This window comes from Giraffa tippelskirchi, chromosome 6, assembly GCF_054371585.1.
Source record: "Giraffa tippelskirchi isolate mGirTip1 chromosome 6, T2T-mGirTip1v1.2.pri, whole genome shotgun sequence".
Taxonomy (NCBI): domain Eukaryota; kingdom Metazoa; phylum Chordata; class Mammalia; order Artiodactyla; family Giraffidae; genus Giraffa; species Giraffa tippelskirchi.
In genome coordinates this window covers 91,533,983-91,555,216 of record NC_137280.1, presented here as the reverse complement: position 1 = coordinate 91,555,216, position 21,234 = coordinate 91,533,983, and the positions used below count along the sequence as shown (strand labels likewise).

Here is a 21,234-nt window from a genome sequence, read left to right as displayed (position 1 = left end):
TTCAGTCCAAGACTCATTTTATAAGTTTTAGCAAGGAAAAAACAAAAAAGTCTATCACTAATTATGTTTATATAAATCATCAGGCAAAGTTTATTGAAATCCGACTTGTTTCACAAACAAACTAGTCTTAATTTGGCTATATTTGGCAAAAATGAGGGTATTTTAGGGAGAAAAAGATGGTTCAATGAATGTTAAATCCTAGTTTTGTTACTGGAGGTCTGTATCTACTAAGACTCATCTCCTGGATAGTTCTTCGCTGTTATGCTATATTCATATAAAATGTAATTGAATTATTAAAGGACACTCTAAGTTTGTTTCTGAAGCTGATTTCAATATCTTTGGATGAAGACCAGATGCCTCATGACCTGCAACCAAGATTGGAAAAAGACATCATTTAAGGGACTGTCTCCAACCTGGGTGGAGGGACCTTTTATCAGAAGATAAAAAGGTCCTTTGGTCCACTCCACCAGCATGAAACGACGACATCAGAAGCAGACAGCTTGCCCAAGATGCTAGACCTGATTTATATGATCATTTATAGTGTTTTCTTGACTTCTTGGACTTTTGCATATAAATCCAATGTTTTCTCTCATCGACAGGATCCTGTGCTAGTTTCAAATATCAATCCAACTGTTGGGTTTGTGGCCAATTATCTGTGTCTAGTATTTCTGGATTACCTTGGTGGATTTCCCCCTTCCAAGCCTCTGGAAATTTATTTAGGAAATTTATTTAGGAGAGTTCAGTCCTGTTCTTTCTACTCATGATATTACTACTAGATGGGATCCTCTCACCTGGCCAATTAATAATACTTGCTCTGACCCTGGCCATAGATTTAAATTTTCCTTTAGGCACACTCATACTCTATCAGAATTACAACCTGAGTCTCAATCAAAAACTGTAACATCTCATTTATTACAGGAAAACTTCCATAATGGGATGGATCTATATCGTTAACACCAGGCTGGGGTTATTTAAGTATTAAGGTACCCCTTTATCTTAGGAACAATTAAATTATATCCTTAAATTTAGGATAATCAGCCTAGCAACACTAGGAAATTGGGCTGAGAATCTTAAGGACGGTGCAAATACGTCATTTACCTAGAAATAATAAAGATGGGTCAGAACAGACTAAGTAAAATGACCTAAGAATATACTGTGTGCTTAGTTGCTCAGTTGTGTCTAACTCTATGACCCCACGGACTGTAAACCACCAGGCTCTTCTGTCTGTGGGATTTTTCAGGCAAAAATACTGGAGTGGCTTGCCATTTCCTTCTCTAGGGGATCTTCCCGACCCAGGGATCAAACCTGGGTCTCCTCTGTCTCTTGCACTGCAAGTGTATTCTTTACCCGCTAAGCCACTGAGAAAGCCCAAGAATATACCGGGTTGCACCTAATGGAAATTCAGGGTGTGCAGGAAGTCAGGGCCTTAATTCTCTTATGACTTTGATAATACTGCTAGCTGTGCTTAGTAGCTCAGTCGTGACTCTTTGCGATCCCATGGACTGCAGCCTGCCAGGCTCCTCTGTCCACGGAATTCTCCAGGCAAGAATACTGGAGTGGGTTGCCATGCCCTCCAGAAGGGGATCTTCCCAACCCAGGGATCAAACCCAGGTCTCCCACATTGCAGGCGGATTCTTCACCGACTTGAGCCACCAGGGAAGCCCAATGCTGCTAGCTCTGTTATTTGTATCTGCCAGTTTTAAAAAATTGTTGTTTCTTACAATTATCAAATATGTAATTGAGCCTCCAATGAAAATAATGATGACTAGATGACTTGCAGCAGTTGATGAAACATATAGTTCTGTATATGATCAACTATTATGATAGTGTAACTCTAGATATGGGAAGATGCAGTAAGAAGGAATATTTTCCTGGACCATAACTAGAAGACAGGTGTACAGAGATCTTTGACTATTAGGACCTAGTCCAGTAATAGCATGCTGAGTGGCTTATCAATAAAATCTTCTCCAGAGAGCATTCCTAGTAGTGTGGGATGAAATGGTCATGAAATGCCTCCCCAAGTATGGTTGAATCTATTACCATGATGGGGCCCTGTAACTGTTGCTTGCCAAGGACATTTGCCATCTGCCTCTGTGGAGACTGGATCCTGTGCTGGGGCAGCTGCTAACCTTTGATCTACCCTGAAGGGAGTTCAGGGTGGAGAACGAGGCACTCAGCTCCAGGGAAACATGGAACAGGTCTTTGGCTAGTCAGATATTTTCAGGAACTGATTTCATGATCCCAATCCTTGCATCTCCTCAGATCTGAAAAAGCACTAAATCCCTTCATGGTGACGTCAGCTCCTCGTGACTTGCAGAAAACCTTTCGTAAAATCTGTGCGTGAATGCCTTGAACTCCTCCTTCACCAAAATCATATATACTGACCTCCCCCTACACTGCCTCTTCGGAGCAGTCTCTCAGCGCTATCTGAGGTTCTGTCTCCTGGGCTGCAGTCCTCATTTTGACCCAAAGAAAGGTTAACTCGCAGCTCTCTCCTTGTGCATCTTTTTTTTAGTTGACGGGCCCCAGTGACACTCAGACCAGAAAGGGGACCTGGACAGGCCACTTCCCCAAGAAGACACAGACAGACTCTATATTATAATTAAAAAAAAAAAAAAAAGTCCTTCAACATATTGCATCCCCCCTTTTCCCTCCCTCCCCCCAAGTAGGGTCAATCCAGTGTGATCCCCACAGAGGCCAGGGCTTCAGTGGCCCAGGTGGGACAGAGGGTGGGGTCCCCATACATGGCGCTCATGAAGTCCCTCACGAAGTCAGGAAAGCGTTTCTCCACAATGCTGGCTCGCACGGCGCTCATCAGCCGCAGCTGCAGGGCGGGAGCAAGGCGGGAGCAGGTCAGCCATCAGCCACCAGCCGCCAGGAGACCCCCCCAGCCCCATCCCCCTGGCCTTGCTCCTCCCAGCCACACAGGCCCACCTGATAGGCGATGTTGTGAACAGTGAGGTGGTGCAGGGCCGCGGTGTTGTCACTATGGAGCAGGGTGTGCAGGAAGGCCCGGCTGTGCCTGGGGACAGGAGGCGGGGGGGGGGGGCACGGGGGGGGCTCGGTGGGGCCAGGTCCTACCCACCTCCCGCCCTGCCCCCACTGCTGCCCCCAGGCTCCATCCTCTCCTACTTCTGGCAGGTGGGACAGTCACACTCTGGGTCTATGGGGCGGAAGTCCTTCTCATACTGCTTCTTCTTCAGTTGCAGGTTCCCCGTGGGCACGAGGGCAGAACCGAAGCGCTGGGGGGAGCGGGGAGAGGGAGAGGGGGAGGAGGATGGAGGTCAATCAGGTTTTCCCCTGCCTGGCCTCACCTCTACCTCAGCCTCGCCCCCGAATCCCTCCCCAGTTCTTCCTCTGCCCCGGGCCTCACCGCTGTCCGTGTAGGGAAGACACAGTCAAACATATCGCATCCGAGAGCCACGCAGACTACCAGATCGGTGGCATAGCTGGGGGTGAGGGTGGGGGACACACATGGTGGGGGGCTAGCAGAGAACCTCAAGCCCTGATCACACACCCAGGGCCCCCTCTTCCCAACATGAGCACCCTCACCCCCAGCAGAGGGCTCAGTCCCCTCCCAGGCAGGGGTCTGTCTTTCCCCGCTCCCCAACACCCCGGGGCAGGGGTTCCCAGGAATCCACTCCCCACAGGTTTGGGGGGCGTCTCCCCTCTCCTCCACATACCCGACCCCCATCAGGTAGCGGGGCTTGTCCTTAGGCAGTCGCGACGTGCTCAGCGCCACCATCCTCCAGAACTCGCCCTTGCTCTCGCCCCCGCTCAGGCCCCCAATGGCGAAGCCTGGCACATCTCGCTTGGTCATCTCTGGGGGTGGAGGGGCAAGGGCAGGGGTGATCAGGCAGAAAGAAATAGGCCTCAGCCTCCTCCTCTTCACCCCCAGGAGAGAGAGTGAGTGTGTGTGTGTGTCTGTGTGTCCTGGAGCTGCTGGTGATGTCAGCTACCGTCTATAGAATGCCTGCGACATCTCAGTCTCTCCTTCAGTCCTCAGGAGAGGCCCAGGGCCCATGCTACCTCAGCCAAAACCCAAGATGAAGCCAGATATGTTTCAGAATTTTCCAGATTTTATAACCGTGCACATCCTACATGAGGAATAACTGCCTGTTATCAAATGCTGCAACGTTTTGACAGCAAAATGTGTACAGACTCCTAACAACTGGGGTCAAGAGGTCTGGTCTTGCCACCAAATGAATTGCAAATCCCTGCAGGTTTTGGATATGAGAGGTGGGCAAACTGGGACTTCCCTGGAGGTCCAGTGGTTAAGACTCTGTGCTTCTTATGCAGGGAGCACAGGTTTGATCCCTGGTTGGGGAACTAAGATCCCACATACCACATGGGGCGGCCAAAAACTTAAATTTAAAAAAAAAAAAACAAAACACACAATCTTCACAAGAGTACACAGTGAAGCCAGGTGCAGGCGGGACACCTTGAACAAATCTTCCCCTTTATTCCTCACTTTGACCCCTTGCCATTGGGAATGGATTTCCACTTTTACAGAGAAAGAAAGTGAGGCTCAGAGAGGTCAAGCCACTAGCCCAAGGGTGCATAGCCATGAGGCAACAGTTCAAGGGGTTGGATCCAGTTCTGTGGACTCCAGAATGCAGAGTCCTGCCTATGACACCTCACTGCCTTTGAGCCCCCTTCTCTGCCTCCCCTTTGTCTCCACGGCCACAGCCTTGGTTCAAGCCCTCTGTCACCCACCCCGCCTCCCTAGCAACTACTCCAGCTTCCTCTCTGGACCTTATGCTTCCCATTCCACTGGGGTTTGTCTCCCACTCAACAGCCCTCCACGGCTCCCCCAACACCTCAGTGTGGTGTCCCAGGCCCTCCACTGTCAGCACAATGTCTTGGGCCCAACCCTTTGCTCCTGACCTACTCCCCAGGGATAGAGCAGCACAATGTATGAGTTAATGCTGTAGGTTGCAGAGCCCCAAGTCTGGGTACAAACCCCAGCTCTGAAACGTCCAAGCTGTGTGACTGAGAGTACGGGAACTTAACAGCTCTGTGCCTCAGTTTCCCCTTCTGTAACCTTGGGAATCTGCAAGTTCCCACATTACAGGATCTTTATGCAAACTCCATCGGACAATCCATGAAGACCATTTGGCAGAACGCCTGGTGAACACCTGGAAACTGATGTGTTCTGTGTGCTAAGTCACTTCAGTCGTGTCTGAATCTTTGCAACCCTATGGACTATAGCCCACCAGGCTTCTCTGTCCACGGGATTCTCCAGGAAAGAATATTGGAGTGGGTTGCCGTGGACTCCTCCAGGGGATCCGCCCAACCCAGGGATTGAATCTGCGTCTCTTATGTCTCCTGCATTGGCAGGCGCGTTCTTTACCGCTAGTGCCACCTGGGAGATTGATAGCTATTGGAATGCTTATTATTCTCCTAACGCTCTCTATTCCATGATGCTCAGGGCCTTTGCTTCAGCCATTCCTTCCACCTAGAATGCTCTTTCGCCTAGTAACAACCACTCTCGGGAATTCCCTGGCAGTCCAGTGGTTAGGACTCCGAGCTCTCACTGCCAAGGGCCAGGGTTCAATCCCTGATCAGGGAACTAAGATCCCACAAGCCCCGGGGTGCGATCAAAATTAAAACAAAAACAACACTCTCTAAGCATACCAGACCCATGTGGGGCTCTCTGTGATAGGAAAGCCCTGGTCCTGTTGGCACACGGCTTTACCTTCAAGGCAAGTGGCTCGGAGATCCGCGTCCAGCCCCCCCTGGATGATGGCAAAGAGGTTCTGCTTGTCTGGCCGCCGATGGGCTGCTATGCACCGGTCCAACCAGCGGATTGATCTGCAAGAGGACCCTGGTCGTGAGCCCTAGGGACCTGGTGAGGGGCAGGGAGACGAGGCTGCAGGACCAGGAGGCCCTCCCCCTACACACACACACACAGACACACACAGACACAGACACAGACACACAGACACAGACACACAGACACACACACACACAGACACACACACACACAGACACACACAGACACACACACAGACACACACAGACACACACACAGACACACACACACACACACAGACACACACACACACACACAGACACACACACACACACACACCTGTACATGGCCTCTTCTACACGGGGCCCCGTCACAGTACTGCTGACCACATCATCCAGCTGCATAATGATGTCCGAGCCTGGAGAGACAGGACCACAGTCACTGGGAAAGCCCCCGTGCTAAGAATGAGTGGATCCCCACAAGTCCCTCTCCAGGTCTTGCTGACTCCTACTTAACCACCCCGATCTGTTTATACAGCAACCAAAGGAAGCATTTCAAAATGCACATCTGGGGCGGGGGGTAGGGGGGTGTTTCCCTGATGGCTCACTGGTGAAGAATTCGCCTGCCAAGCCAATGCAGGAGACATGGGTTCAATTCCTGGTCCAGGAAGATCACACATGCCACAGAGCAACTAAGCCCATGCATCACAACTACTGAGCCCTTGCCCTGGAGCCTAAGAACCCTAGAGCCTGTGCTCTGCAAACAGAGAAGCTACCGCAGTGAAAAGCCTGCTCATCGATGAAAAACCTACACAGCGATGAAGACCCAGTGCAGCCAAAAATAAAATACATAAAAATGTTAAAAAAAACAAATGCACACCTTGGAACTTCCCTGGTGGTCCAGTGGTTAAGAATCCGCCTTGCAAAGCAGGGAATGAGGGTTTGATCCCTGGTCAGGGAACTAAGATCCCACATGCCTTGGGGCAACTAAGCCCACACTCCACAACTAGACTTAGTGAACCACAATGAAAAGTCCCACATGATGCAACAAAGAATGTGCCTGCTAAAACTAAGACTCGACGCAGCCAAATAAATAAAATTTTAAAAACAAAATCCACATCTGATTTTGCCACCTGCCAACTAAAACCCTGCCCTGGATAGAGAATAAAATCCCACCTGGGGAATTCCCTGGTGGTCCAGGGGTTAGAACTCAGTGCTTTCACTGCCGTGGCCCAAGGTTTGATTCCTGGTCGGAGATTTTAGATCTCACAAGCCCCACAGTGTGGCCAAAAAAAAAAAAAACTTCCCACCTCTGCAAATTTACCCTTTAAGAACAAAACAAGAAGCTTCCCAAGTGGCTCAGTGGTAAAGAATCCACCTGCCAATGTAGGAGATAGAAGCTCGATCCCTGGTCCGGGAAGATTTTACATGCTGGGAAGCAACTAAGCCCATGCACCACAACTACTGAGCCTGTGCTTCTGGCTTTCAGAGCCAGAAAGCCGCAACTACTGAGCCCATGTGCTGCAACTACTGAAGCCTGCACTCTGGAGGCCACTGTCCGCAACAAAAGAAGCCACTGAAATGAGAAGCTAGCGAACTGCAATTAGAGAATGCCCTCTGTTACCAATAACTAGAGAAAAGCCTTCACAGCAACGAAGACCCAACACAGCCAAAAATAAAGAAAATAAATAAATAAAATTATTTAAATAAAAGAGAATAAAACGATGTGTGTACCAAGTGATTCCTCATTGTGTGTCGGGAGTCTAAGCATCCTTCAACAGGGATCGAGTTAAGGAAGGTTCTTTCCCACAATTCCAAAATCCAGAAACTTCTCAAAAATCAAAGGATTTTTCTTGTGCTAATGGGATATTCATGTGGTAGCAAAACTTGACACAGTTGTCACCTTTTAAACAACCCAATTTACCACGAAGATTCGTAAGCGTTAATGCAATAAATGTAAAGTGTATATACCATATGATCCAACAATTCCACTCCCGGATATATACCCAAAAGGACTGAAAGCAGGGTCTCAGAAACATTTGCACAACCAGGTTCACAATAGCAATATTCACCAAAGTTAAAAGCCAAAAACAACCCAAGTATCCATCAGCAGTTGAATAGATGAACAAAATGGGTTAAGAGACACCCCCACTGAATATTATCGAGCCCTAAAAAGGAAACACCTGGTGTAACAGGCAAATTTGGCCTTGGAGTACAGAATGAAGCAGGACAAAGGCTAATAGAGTTTTGCCAAGAGAACGCACTGGTAATAGCAAACACCCTCTTCCAACAACACAAGAGAAGACTCTACATGTGGACATCACCAGATGGTCAACACTGAAATTAGACTGATTATATTCTTTGCAGCCAAAGATGGAGAAGCTCTATACAGTCAGCAAAAACAAGACCAGGAGCAGACTGTGGCTCAGATCATGAACTGCTTATTGCCAAATTCAGACTTAAATTGAAGAAAGTAGGGAAAACCACTAGTCCATTCAGGTATGACCTACATCAAATCCCTTATGAGTATACAGTAGAAGTGACAAACAGATTTAAGGGACTAGATCTGATAGACAGAGCACCTGATGAACTATGGACGGAGGTTCGTGACATTGTACAGGAGACAGGGATCAAGACAATCCACATGGAAAAGAAATGCAAAAAAGCAAAATGGCTGACTGAGGAGGCCTTACAGATAGCTGGGAAGAGAAGAGAAGCGAAAAGCAAAGGAGAAAAGGAAAGATATTCCCATCTGAATGCAGAGTTCCAAAGAATAGCAAGGAGAGATAAGAAAGCCTTCCTCAGCGATCAGTGCAAAGAAATAGAGGAAAACAACAGATTGGGAAAGACTGGAGATCTCTTCAAGAAAATTAGAGATACCAAAGGAACATTTCATGCAAAGACAGGCTCGATAAAGGACAGAAGTGGTATGGACCTAACAGAAGCAGAAGATATTAAGAAGAGGTGGCAAGAATACACAGAAGAACTGTACAAAAAAAAGATCTTCACGACCCAGATAAATATAATGGTGTGATCACTCACCTAGAGCCAGACATCCTGGAATGTGAAGTCAAGTGGGCCTTAGAAAGCATCACTACGAACAAAGTTAGTGGAGGTGATGGAATTCCAGTTGAGCTATTTCAAATCCTCAAAGGTGATGCTGTGAAAGTGCTGCGCTCGATATGCCAGCAAACTTGGAAAACTCAGCAGTGACCACAGGACTGGAAAAGGTAAGTTTTCATTCCAATCCCAAAGAAAGGCAATGCCAAAGAATGCTCAAACTACCACACAACTGCACTCATCTCACATGCTAGCAAAGTAATGCTCAAAATTCTCCAAGCCAGGCTTCAGCAATACGTGAACCGTGAACTTCCAGATGTTCAAGCTGGTTTTAAAAAAGGCAGAGGAACCAGAGATCAAATTGCCAATATCTGCTGGATCATTGAAAAAGCAAGAGAGTTCCAGAAAAACATCTATTTCTGCTTTATTGACTATGCCAAAGCCTTTGACTGTGTGGATCATAATAAACTGTGGAAAATTCTGAAAGACATGGGAATACCAGACCATCTGACCTGTCTCTTGAGAAACCTGTATGCAGGTCAGGAAGCAACAGTTAGAACTGGACATGGAACAACAGACTGGTTCCAAATAGGAAAAGGAGTACATCAAGGCTGTATATTGTCACCCTGCTTATTTAACTTATATGCAGAGTACATCATGAGAAACACTGGGCTGGAAAAAACACAAGCAGGAATCAAGATTGCTGGGAGAAATATCAATAACCTCAGATATGCAGATGACACCACCCTTATGGCAGAAAGTGAAGAAGAACTAAAGAGCCTCTTGATGAAAGTGAAAGAGGAGAGTGAAAAAGTTGGCTTAAAGCTCAACGATCAGAAAACTAAGATCATGGCATCTGGTCCCATCACTTCATGGGAAATAGATGGGGAAACAGTGTCAGAGTTTATTTTTGGGGGCTCCAAAATCACTGCTGATGGTGATTGCAGCCATGAAATTAAAAGACGCTTATTCCTTGGAAGGAAGGTTACGGCCAACCTAGATAGCATATTTAAAAGCAGAGACATTAGTTTGCCAACAAAAGTCCGTCTAGTCAAGGCTATGGTTTTCCAGTGGTCATGTATGGATGTGAGAGTTGGACGGTGAAGAAAGCTGAGCGCCGCAGAATTGATGCTTTTGAGCTGTGGTGTTGGAGAAGACTCTTGAGAGTCCCTTGGACTGCAAGGAGATCCAATCAATCCATCCTAAAAGAGATCAATCCTGGGTGTTCATTGGAAGGACTGATGTTGAAGCTGAAACTCCAATACTTTGGCCACCTCATGCGAAGAGTTGACTCATTGGAAAAGACCCTAATGCTGGGTGGTATTGGGGGCAGGAGGAGAAGGGGAAGACAGAGGATGAGATGGTTGGATGGCATCACCAACTCAATGGACATGGGTTTGGGTAGACTCCAGGAGTTGGTGATGGACAGAGAGGCCTGGCATGCTGCAATTCATGGGGTCGCAAAGAGTCAGACACGACTGAGCGACTGAACTGAACTGAAAAAGGAAATTCTGCCACACGATGTAACATGGATGAACCTTGAGGATATCATGCCAAGTAAAATAAGCCAATCACAAAAAGACAAATACTGTATATTTCCACTTATACAAGGTTCCTAGAGGAGTCAAATTCATATAGTGGAATTGTAGGTACCAGGAAGGAGAATGGGGAGTGAGTATTCCATGGGCACAAGAGTTTCAGTGTTGGAAGATGAAAAAGTTCCGAAGATGGATGGTGGGGATGGTTACACAACAAGGTGAATGTACTTAACAGCAATGAACTGGACACTTAAGGGTTAAGATGGTAAATTGATGTTATGGGCATTTTATTACAATTTTTTAATTAGAAAAAAAAAATGAAGTGTAATATCACAGGGTACTGCCCCAGGTCTCATTGAGGTACTGTGTAATGTACCTTCTATTATCTTTCTAAAATGTAGGAACTCTGATACCTATCTGGCCCCAAGAATTTCACATTAGAGACTATGGACTTACAGATCAGAAAAGCTCAATGAAATATTGCCACAATGTGTCATTACAGGAAAAAAGCACAGTGTACCACGCTAGCCAAAGATGGGGCAATGAGAGAAGCAACAAGGATTTTAACTGCAATGCAGTGAGATGTATCAAATACATGTAAACCCATGAGCTCAGGGCAATCCTTAAAAACTAAACATTAGTTTGTCATCAGTAGAGGATGCTAAGTAATCAACCCATGAAAACTAGTAAGAGGGAAAGGAATGAATCCTACTCTTCCTACATGACTGAAATTATTCATACTTGGTCTCCCAGGAGTAGGTGAGAAACTTTTCTCTTTACAGAAGTAATCCAGCTAATAAATGAAGAAAGGGGGACTTCCCTTGGTGGCCCAGAGTTCCATCCCTGATCAGGGAATTAGATCCCACATGCTGCAACTAAGAGTTCATCTGCCATAACTAAATATTACAGATGTCACAACTGAAAAAAAAAGATCGCATATGCCAAAACAAAGATTGAAAGGCCCTCTGTCTTTCTAATTAAAACATTTTCATCATTCCTTGTCTCCTTTTTGGACTGCAAGCTCCATAGATAGTATGGTACCAGAACCCAGGCCCATAGCTATGAGCAGAAACCACAGAATATCTGGATAGAGGGGTCTAAAAGCACCAATCAGCTTAGAAGATGGAATGTTTTGAACCTGTTTTCATAGCACTTTAGATTGAGAAATGCTAATTGTCTATATCAAAAAATGTAGGTTATTGATGGAGATGGAAGGGGTCTAAAGCCTCCCAGATACCCTCCTTGTCACCCCCATTATTTCAACATATCTATGCCCAGCTAATTTACTATCTGAGAGAAACAACCGACAAAGGTCCGCATAGTCAAACTATGGTTTTTCCAGTAGCCATGTACAGATGTGAGAGTTGGATCATAAAGAAGGCTGAGCGCCGAAGAACTGATGCCTTCAAACTGTGGTGCTGGAGAAGACTCTTGAGAGTCCCTCAGACTGCAAGGAGATCAAATCAGTCAATTCTAAAGGAAATCAACCCTGAATATTATTCACTGGAAGGACCAATGCTGAAGCTGAAGCTCCAATACTTTGGCCACCTGATGGGAAGAGCTGACTCACTGGAAAAAACCCTTATGCTGGGAAAGATTGAGGGTAGTAGGAGAAGGGGTGACAAAGGATGAGATTGTTGGATGCCATCAACTCAATGGACTTGAGTTTTTGAGCAAACTGCGGGAGATAGTGAAGGAGAGGGAAGCCTGGCCTGTTGCAGTCCACGAGGTCGCAGAGTTGGAAACAATTGAGCAAGTGAACAACAATAACAAAGAGAAACAACCGCAATAAAGATAACACTAAAGGCTACTATAAGTCAGGCACTGTGATAAGAGATTTACCGAAATTACATCATTATCTTTGTAAACTATCCCCATGTAGGATGATTAAACTGAGAGTGAGGGACTTGCCAAGAGTCAAGCATTACCAAAGGAGCAAGCCCATTTCACCTCCACCAGGGGAAGCAGCGACTCCCCAGGATCCGCTCACCTAGCGCGTTCTGGATCTCCACGGACCTCTCTGGGCTCAGAAGGGTCTCATCACCGTCATAAGGGGAGCGGAAGCGGACGCCCTCCTCCGTCACTTCAGACAGGGACACCAGGGACACCATCTGGAAGCCGCCGCTGTCCTAAGGAAGATCCCACCGCAGGGCTGTCAGGTCCTGGATGGGGAATATCTACCCCCAAGGAATGCCCTCGACCCCACCTTACCGTCAGCAGATTGTGGGGCCAATTCATAAAGCCGTGGAGACCTTGGGCCTTCTGGATCAGCTCTGGGCCCTGGTTTGGCGGAAGAAAGGGTCAGGTTAGGGGTGAGTGCAACCCTGGGTTCAAATGCTGGGGGCGACAGGGTTGGCCAGCTTCCATCCTCGCCGGTCCCTCACGCCCAGCACAAGGCCTGGGCCACCCGGGACCCTCGATACGCGTTTGTCGATAGACTTTGGGAGGCGTGCTCAGGTCTAGGGAATCTCCTGGGCTCCTCCACGCTCTGCCGCCGCCGCCCCGCTGGGGCGCAGCCCACCCACCGGCCTCAGACCCAGATGGTAGGTGTTGCCCAGGCAGATGCGGCAGCCCAGCGCGTCCAGTTGCTCGGCCGTGATGCCCTTCATAGTGGCCTGCGTGCCCACTGGCATGAACACTGGAGTAGCCACCGGCCCGTGTGGCAGCCGCAGCTCCCCGGCTCGGGCTCTGGAGCGGCTACACTCGGCCACCAATCGCATGATCCGCGGGGCCGACTCCAAGGAAGTCTGGCTGGCGGCTGCCGCCATCTTGCCTGCTTTAACCACGTGAGCAGTGGAACATCCTGGGCGGCGCCATGTTGGCTGAGGTCACGTGGCGCGCGATGAGGGCGGAAGCTTGGGGACAGCGTCAGATGAACCATGGAAACGGACGCTGTCCCAGTTGTATCCACTGCTGCTGCTGCTGTTGCTAAGTCGCTTCAGTCGTGTCCGACTCAGTGCGACCCCATAGACGGCAGCCCACCAGGCTCCCCCGTCCCTGGGATTCTCCAAGCAAGAACACTGGAGTAGGTTGCCATTTCCTTCTCCAGTGCATGAAAGTGAAAAGTGAAAGTGAAATCGCTCAGTCGTGTCCGATTCTTAGCGACCCCATGAACTGCAGCCCACCAGGCTCCTCCGTCCATGGGATTTTGCAGGCAAGAATACTGGAGTGTGGTGCCATTGCCTTCTCCGTCTCTCGGCTGGATACCCAGTTTGTTCCCACAGGCAGCGCACTGCCGCAATGTGTTAAAATTGTCTTGGTTTGGAGGCCCATTCCTGCCGCTTCCTCGCAGTCAGAGCCTCTCTAAGGTCTGATTGTATCCTCCATCAAATGGCACGAATTATATTACCTAAACATAAGGATGTCTTGAATGTTGAATGACAAATCTAAGTATGTAGATTTTTACACCGTGCTTTACGTAGTCTTTGGTGTTTTTTTTTGGCCGCGCCTCACAGTTAGCGGGATCCTATTTCCCCAACCAGGACTCCAACCTGGGCAGAGTCCTAACCGCTGGACAACCAGGTGATTCTCTGTTTTGTCTCTTGATTATTGCCCTGCTTGAAGGGCTTAGAACAGGGCATAGCACATAGTACATACTCAATAAGCATCAGTTTATGCGATGAAAGACAGAACGACAGATTTACAGAAGGGGAGACTGTTTGACCATTCATTCAGCTTATATCAGTAGATACATCCCTACTAGTGCCAGCCTCCATGCTGCACAGGGGTGAGAGAGGATGGGTCACGAATTTATTAAGCACTGGCTGTGTTTCACTAATAATAACAGCAATGTGAAAGTGAAAGTGTTAGTCGTTCAGTGCTGTCCAACTCTGCGATCTCCCGTGGACTGTGGCCCACCAGTTTCCTCTGTCCATGGAATTCTCCAGGCAAGAATACTGGAGTGGGTAGCCCTTCCCTTCTCCAGTTAATCTGCCCAACCCAGGAAACAAACCTCGGTCTCCTGCACTGCAAGCAGATTGTTTACCGGCTGAGCCAGGGAAGTCGAATAAGTGTTTGTGGCTCAGTCATATCCAACTCTGATATATATTTTATTAATCTTAGGATCGGAAATGGAGCTGATATCTATTCTTGCCAGCAGAGGGCGCGTTTGCCCTAGAAGCCTTCCTTTCAGAACCACTGGCCTAAACCAGACTCACCTCAGCAAGACGCTGATCTAGAAGCCTTGGACTGGTGCTACTGGTTTCTCAGTGTGGTGGAGTCCTCACTGAGGCCACGTCTGGAAAACATCCACCAATAAAGCCCACCTTAGGGCCTTTGCATTTGCTGTCGCCATTGTCAGCGACATTCATCTGATATACCCGTGACTGGGTTATATTTTCACTGCCCATTCCTGTTGACTTTCCCAATCTTTTTAATAATTTATTTTCTAATTGTTATTTTGGTTGCACCGGGTTTCCGTTGCTGTGCTCGGGCTTTCTCTAGCTGCCACAAGCAGGGGCTGCCCTTCATTGTGGCGCTCAGGCTTCTTTCTTATTTGGTGGCTTTTCTTGGTGCAGAGCACGGGCTCTAGGTGCTTGGGTTTCAGTAATTGTGGCACATGGGCATAGTTGTTCCGAGGCATGTGGAATCTTCCTGGACTTCAGATTGAGCCCGTGTCCCCTGCATTGGCATGTTCTTATCAAGTGTACCACCATGGAAATCCCCCAATCTTCTTTAAAAATAATTTTATTTATTTATTTATTTTTGGCTGCACTGGGTCTTCACTGCTGCTCAGACTACTCTCTAGTTGTGGTGTGCTGGCTTCTCATTGGGGTGGCTTCTCTTGTTGCAGGGCACGGGCCCTAGGGTGCACAAACTTTAGTAGTTGCAGCTTTAGGGCTCTAGAGCACAGGCTCAACGGTTGTGGCCCACGGGCTTTTTTACTCCGTGGCATGTGGGATCCTCCTGGATCAGGGATCAAACCTGTGTCTCCTGCATTAATAGGCAGATTCTTTACCACTGAGCCCCAAGGGATGACTTCCCCAACCTTAAGAACATTCCAGGGACTTTTGTGATGGTCCAGTGGTTAAGACTTCCAGGCTCCCAAGGCAGGAGGCATGGGTTCCATCCCTGATCAGAGAACTAGAACCAGCATGCCTCAGTTGAAAAGATCCCACATACTGCTACTAAGACCCCACAGCTAGAGAAGCAAAAAAATTTTAAAAAGAACCTTCCATCACCCATGAGTGTATATCACATAGCCTGTAAGTCATATTATGCTTTTAAAGACTTCTGTACATTGACAATGCCCACATTTTTTTTTAAACATTGATATATTTATTTGGCTACACTGGGACTTAGTTGTGGCATCCAGGGTCTTCAATCTTCGTTGCAGTATGCAGGAGCCTTAGTTATAGCATGAAAATTCTTAGCTGTGTTACATGGAATCTACTTCTTTCCCCATCCAACCATCTCGTCCTTTGTCGTCCCCTTCTCCTCCTGTCCTCAATCTTTCCCAGCATCAGGGTCTTTTCCAATGAGTCGAGAATTTAATAAACTTGACTTATGATTCCATTTTATTTAAAGTAGATTTATTTAAGTTTTTAAAATAGATAATACATCATTCAAAAAATATGGATAAAATGTATACTGTGAATTATCTTTCCCATGCCTGTCCCATGTAATAGTGCTAACCTCTTAATGTTTTTTAACCTCTTAATATTAAGTGATGTTTAGTGTTCATTCTTATGTATACTTACAGACATATTTTACAGCATGCTAAAAGAAAATATGTACTTTATTTCTGCAGTTGTTTTGTTTGGAGTTGATTTCATCTCAGTATGCTAATGATTTTTTTTTAATCTTCTGGAATCTTTCATACTAGACTGATGATGTTTTTCAATTATCCTTTTCCACTAATCATGGATTAATGACCCATGGAATTGTCTAAAATTTCAAAACTCTAACAACTCACTCCAATATAAGTTTCATAATAGTTTATAAATAACTCAGTAGCACCAAGGAGGTATGGGAGAAATTGCTGTCTGTTCCACTAAAATCATATTATACCACATCTGTTGTCCCCTTCTCCTCCTGCCTTCAATCTTTCCCAGCATCAGGATCTTTTCAAATGAGTCAGCTCTTCGCATCAGGTGGCAAAAGTACTGGAGTTTCAGCTTCAACATCAGTCCTTCCAATGAATACCCAGGACTGATCTCCTTTAGGATGGACTGGTTGGATCTCCTTGCAGTCCAAGGGACTCTCAAGAGTCTTCTCCAACACCACAGCTCAAAAGCATCAATTCTGCGGCGCTCAGCTTTCTTTATAGTCCAACTCTCACATCCATACATGACTACTGGAAAAACCATAGCCTTGACTAGTCAGACCTTTGTTGGCAAAGTAATGTCTCTGCTTTTTAATATGCTGTCTAGGTTGGTCATAAGTTTCCTTCCAAGGAGTAAACATCTTTTAATTTCATGGCTGCAGTCACCATCTGCAGTGATTTTGGAGCCCCCCAAAATAAAGTCTGCCACTGTTTCCCCACCTATTTGCCATGAAGTGATGGGACCAGATGCCATGATCTTAGTTTTCTGAATGATGAGCTTTAAGCCAACTTTTTCACTCTCCTCTTTCACTTTCATCAAGAGGCTTTTTAGTTCTTCACTTTCTGCCATAAGGGTGGTGTCATCTACATATATGAGGTTATTGATATTTCTCCCAGCAATCTTGATTCCTGCTTGTGCTTCACCTAGCCCAGCATTTCTCATGATGTACTCTGCATATAAGTTAAATAAGCAGGGTGACAATATACAGCCTTCACGTACTCCTTTTCCTATTTGGAACCAGTCTGTTGTTCCATGTCCAATTCCAGTTCTAACTGTTGCTTGCTGACCTGCATATAGATTTCTCAAGAGGCAGGTCAGGAGGTCTGGTATTCCCATGTCTTTCAGAATTTTCTACAGTTTATTGTGAACCACACAGTCAAAGGCTTTGGCAAAGCCAATAAAGCAGAAATAGATGTTTTTCTGGAACTCTCTTACTTTTTCGATGATCCAGCAGATGTTGGCAAATTTATCTATGGCTCCTCTGCCTTTTCTCAAACCAGCTTGAACATCTGGAAGTTCAAATCCCTTACTATTCTACAGAGGAAGTGAGAAACAGATTTAGGGGACTAAATCTGATAGACAGAGTGCCTGATGAACTATGAACGAAGGTTCGTGACATTGTACAGGAGACAGGGATCAAGACCATCCCCAAGAAAAAGAAATGCACAAAAGCAAAGTGGCTGCCCGAGGAGGCCTTACAAATAGCTGTGAAAAGAAGAGAAGCCAAAAGCAAAGGAGAAAAGGAAAGATATACCCATTTGAATGCAGAGTTCCAAAGAATAGCAAGGAGAGATAAGAAAGCCTTTCTCAGTGATCAGTGTAAAGAAATAGAGGAAAACAATAGAGTGGGAAAGACTAGAGATCTCTTCAAGAAAATTAGAGATACCAAGGGAACATTTCATGCAAAGATGGGCTCAATAAAGGACAGAAATTGTATAGACCTAATAGAAGCAGAAGATATTAAGAAGAGGTGGCAAAAATACACAGAATAACTGTGCAAAAACATCTTCATGACTCAGATGATCATGATGGTTTGATCACTCACCTAGAGCCAGACATCCTGGAATGTGAAGTCAGGTGGGCCTTAGAAAGCATCACTGTGAACAAAGCTAGTGGAGGTGATGGAATTCCAGTTGAGCTATTTCAAATCCTCAAAGGTGATGCTGTGAAAGTGCTGCACTCGATATGCCAGCAAATTTGGAAAACTCAGCAGTGGCCACAGGACTGGAAAAGGTAAGTTTTCATTCCAATCCCAAAGAAAGGCAATGCCAAAGAATGCTCAAACTACCACACAATTGCATTTATCTCACATGCTAGTAAAGTAATGCTCAAAATTCTCCAAGCCAGGCTTCAACAATACATGAACCATGAACTTCCAGATGTTCAAGCTGGTTTTAGAAAAGGCAGAGGAACCAGAGATCAAATTGCCAACTATATTTTAGAACTGTTCAATTTTGCCAATAAGGTGCCTGTGAAATGGTCTCTCCATTGGCTTTTATTTACATTCCATGATTGCTCCTGAGGTTGAACACCTTTTCAGATGTTTGAGACATTTACTGACATCTTTCATTACTCAGATGATTTGGTAGCAGATTCAACACACCTGAGCTGAGCACTTATATATAAAATCTCCGTATGGAACAAAAATATCAAATAGTGATCTTTGGAAATTGTAAATACAAGAGTATTCATTGAACTGCACTTTTGTATTTTATACACTTTTCTGCATTTTTAATATTCCACATGTCCAAGTATATAAAAACACTCAAAAAACAAAAGGTGAACAAACTCAGTCCCACCTCATCCCCCACAGATTTTCCAAGACAACCACCCACTTTCCAACTTGGCCTTTCCTAGTAACATGTTTTATCAGATTCTTGTGTCCTAGTGTTTTTTTTTCATGCAAAGAGAAGCAAATATTGTTACATACTTATTTACATATATCCCTTTGTTCACAAAAGCAGGCTTGCTAGTTACTGTAGGGAATGCACTTCACTCTTTGTTTACACCTTGGAGGCTATTTCATGTCAGTACATAGTCTCCTTGTTCTTTTTTTTTTTTTTCCCCATGGACTGCAGCCTACCAGGCTCCTCTGTCCATGGGATTTTCGAGGCAAGGGTACTGGAGTGGGTTGCCATTTCCTTCTCCTCCTTGTTCTTTTTAAAATTTATTCACTGAAAAAAAAACTCTGATACTTTGACCACCTGATGCGAAGAGCTGACTCATTTGAAAAGACCCTGCTGCTGGGAAAGATTGAAGGCAGGAGGAGAAGGGGACGACAGAGGATGAGATGGTTGGATGGCATCACCGACTCAATGAGCATGAGTTTGAGTAAACTCTGGGAGTTGGTGACTGACAGGCAGGCCTGGCATGCTGCAGTCCATGGGGTCACAAAGAGTTGTACATGAATGAGTGAACTGAACTGAAAAAAAAAAATTGGAGAGGATCTTAGTTCCCTGGCCAGAGATTGAACCTGGGCCCTCAGAGTGAAAGCATGGAGTCCTAACCATTGGACTGACTGAGAATTTCCATTCTTATATTTTTTAAAAGGTTGCCCAGTATCCCAGAGTATGGATAGTCCACCTCTTGCTTATCGGGTTGTTTTTCACTTTGCTTGTGAGTAAAATCTTTTGCTTCTACAAACAAGGCTGTAATGAATAATCTTGAATTTAAGGCATTTCACAGGGCAGCAAGTATATCTTTAGGAAAATTTTCTAGCAGCTGGATGACTAGGTCAAAGACTATAATGAGATCCTAGCAAATGCTCTATGGGGTCTGAGGCAACTATACCGAAAGAAACACAACCTCTCCAACCTCTCTCCTCATCTGCTGCATTAAAAGGAGAACTCTGGTAACTCTGTGCCATTTTTAATGTGCATTTGTCTTATTCCCAGTGAGATTTGGCATCTATTCTTCACTCCCACCTTCTTGAAACATTCTTCCTATAGACTTTCTAGCCTCAATCTCCTAGTTTTTTTTTTTCCAATCTCCTAGTTTTTTAGTATTTCTTTTTAATTCTGCCAGATACTAATATGATGGTGATGTTTAAGAACCAACATTGCCAACACTAACAGAGCAAGTGCCAGTGTGTGTCAGGTGTCTGCTAAGCCATATGCTGTCATTGCCTCATTTGACTCTCACAGTTTAACAAGGCGGGTACTGTTATCTCCATTTTATGAATAAAGTCACTGAGGCAGAGATATTTTCTAACTCACTCCTGATCACATGAGTAGTAATCAGGGAACAGGAATTGAAATCTAGTTTTGGGGCTACAGTGGTGGTAAGGAATCCGCCTGCCATACAGGAGACATGGGTTTGATCCCTGATCTGAGAAGATCCCACATGCTGCAGAGCAACTAAGCCCATGTGCCACAACTATTGAGCCTGTGCTCTAGATCCCAGGGGCTGCAACTACTGAAGCTGTGTGTCCTAGAGTCCAAGCTCTACAACAATAGAAGCCACTGTAGTGAGAAGCCCAAACAGCACAACTAGAGAGTAGCCCCAGAGAAAAGCCCAAGCAGCAATGAAGACCCAGCACAATCAAGCAAATAGTTTTTAAAAAAGAAGGAAATCTAGTTCTGTCTGAGCCCCATGAAGCCACCCTCTTATACATCTTCTTTTCTTGAAGTATTAGGGATTGTAGCACAGGGCAGAGATGAAAGGGTTACAGCCAGAAGAACCAGAAGAGGGGATTCAGGCTCTGCCACTCGGAAACCAGGTGACTTTGGTCAAATGATGGGCACACTACCTCAGTTTCTTCATCTTTAAATTGGGGTAGAGCATCATGATGAAGGTAAACAGTAAACACCAAAATACACACATGAATATACATGCAATGAATATTAGGGAGCACCTACTCTGTCAGGCACTGTTCTCACTGCTGGTAACATAGCACCGAACAAGCAGACAAAAATCCATGACCTGGAAGTATGAACAAGAAAAATTTGTAGAACATATCAGTTTCAGGTAGTGAAGAGTTGTTGGGGGAATAATGAGGGCAGGAGGGGAGTCGAGAGGTGACTATTTTAAGTAGAGTGGTCTAGATCAGCCTCAATAAGGTGAGATTTGAGTCAAGGCCTGAAGGAAATGAAGAAGGACTCAAATGAGATCTGAGAGATCATTTTAGGCAGTGGGAACCATGAGAGCAAATTCTCTGCTGAGGTGGGAATGTATCTGGATCACTTGTGGTGCATCAGGGAGAGGAATGTGGCTGCAGGGAGTGAGGGAAGGAGCAGAAGGTGGAGAGGTCACAGCATGAGATTGTGCAAGGCCTCTGGTTAGCAGTGGGGACTTTGGAGTTCCTCTGAGCTAGATAGGAGAGTGGGGGTTTCTTAACG

At 45.9% G+C, this 21,234-nt stretch overlaps 1 protein-coding gene and 1 long non-coding RNA gene across 9 annotated transcripts; one reads left to right on the top strand and one right to left on the bottom strand.

Annotated features, from left to right (window-relative positions):
* Positions 1–66: 66 nt before the first annotated feature.
* QTRT1 (queuine tRNA-ribosyltransferase catalytic subunit 1) lies at positions 67–20,871 on the bottom strand. Of its 8 annotated transcripts, none has more exons than XR_014056132.1 (12): positions 12,878–13,142; positions 12,564–12,632; positions 12,343–12,481; positions 6,095–6,173; positions 5,699–5,814; positions 3,684–3,822; positions 3,374–3,449; positions 3,133–3,242; positions 2,935–3,022; positions 2,745–2,824; positions 2,130–2,591; positions 67–365 (listed from the first exon to the last, which is right to left on the bottom strand). XR_014056132.1 is itself a non-coding variant. In XM_081498283.1 (12 exons), the coding sequence occupies exons 1-12, from the start codon at positions 20,785–20,787 to the stop codon at positions 271–273; spliced, it is 1,230 nt and encodes a 409-aa protein (XP_081354409.1). In that variant the 5' UTR covers positions 20,788–20,871; the 3' UTR covers positions 67–270. The 8 variants fall into 8 exon arrangements, 7 of the variants coding, with proteins under 7 accessions (XP_081354409.1, XP_081354408.1, XP_081354407.1 ...); XM_081498283.1 differs by lacking the exon at positions 12,878–13,142 and adding an exon at positions 20,755–20,871 and having other exon boundaries at positions 2,386–2,591; XM_081498282.1 differs by having other exon boundaries at positions 2,386–2,591; positions 13,126–13,399.
* On the top strand, positions 12,435–14,655 carry LOC145509517 (uncharacterized). Its single transcript, XR_014056133.1, has 2 exons — positions 12,435–12,664; positions 14,415–14,655. It is a non-coding gene; the product is annotated as an uncharacterized LOC145509517 (long non-coding RNA).
* Positions 20,872–21,234: the final 363 nt, after the last annotated feature.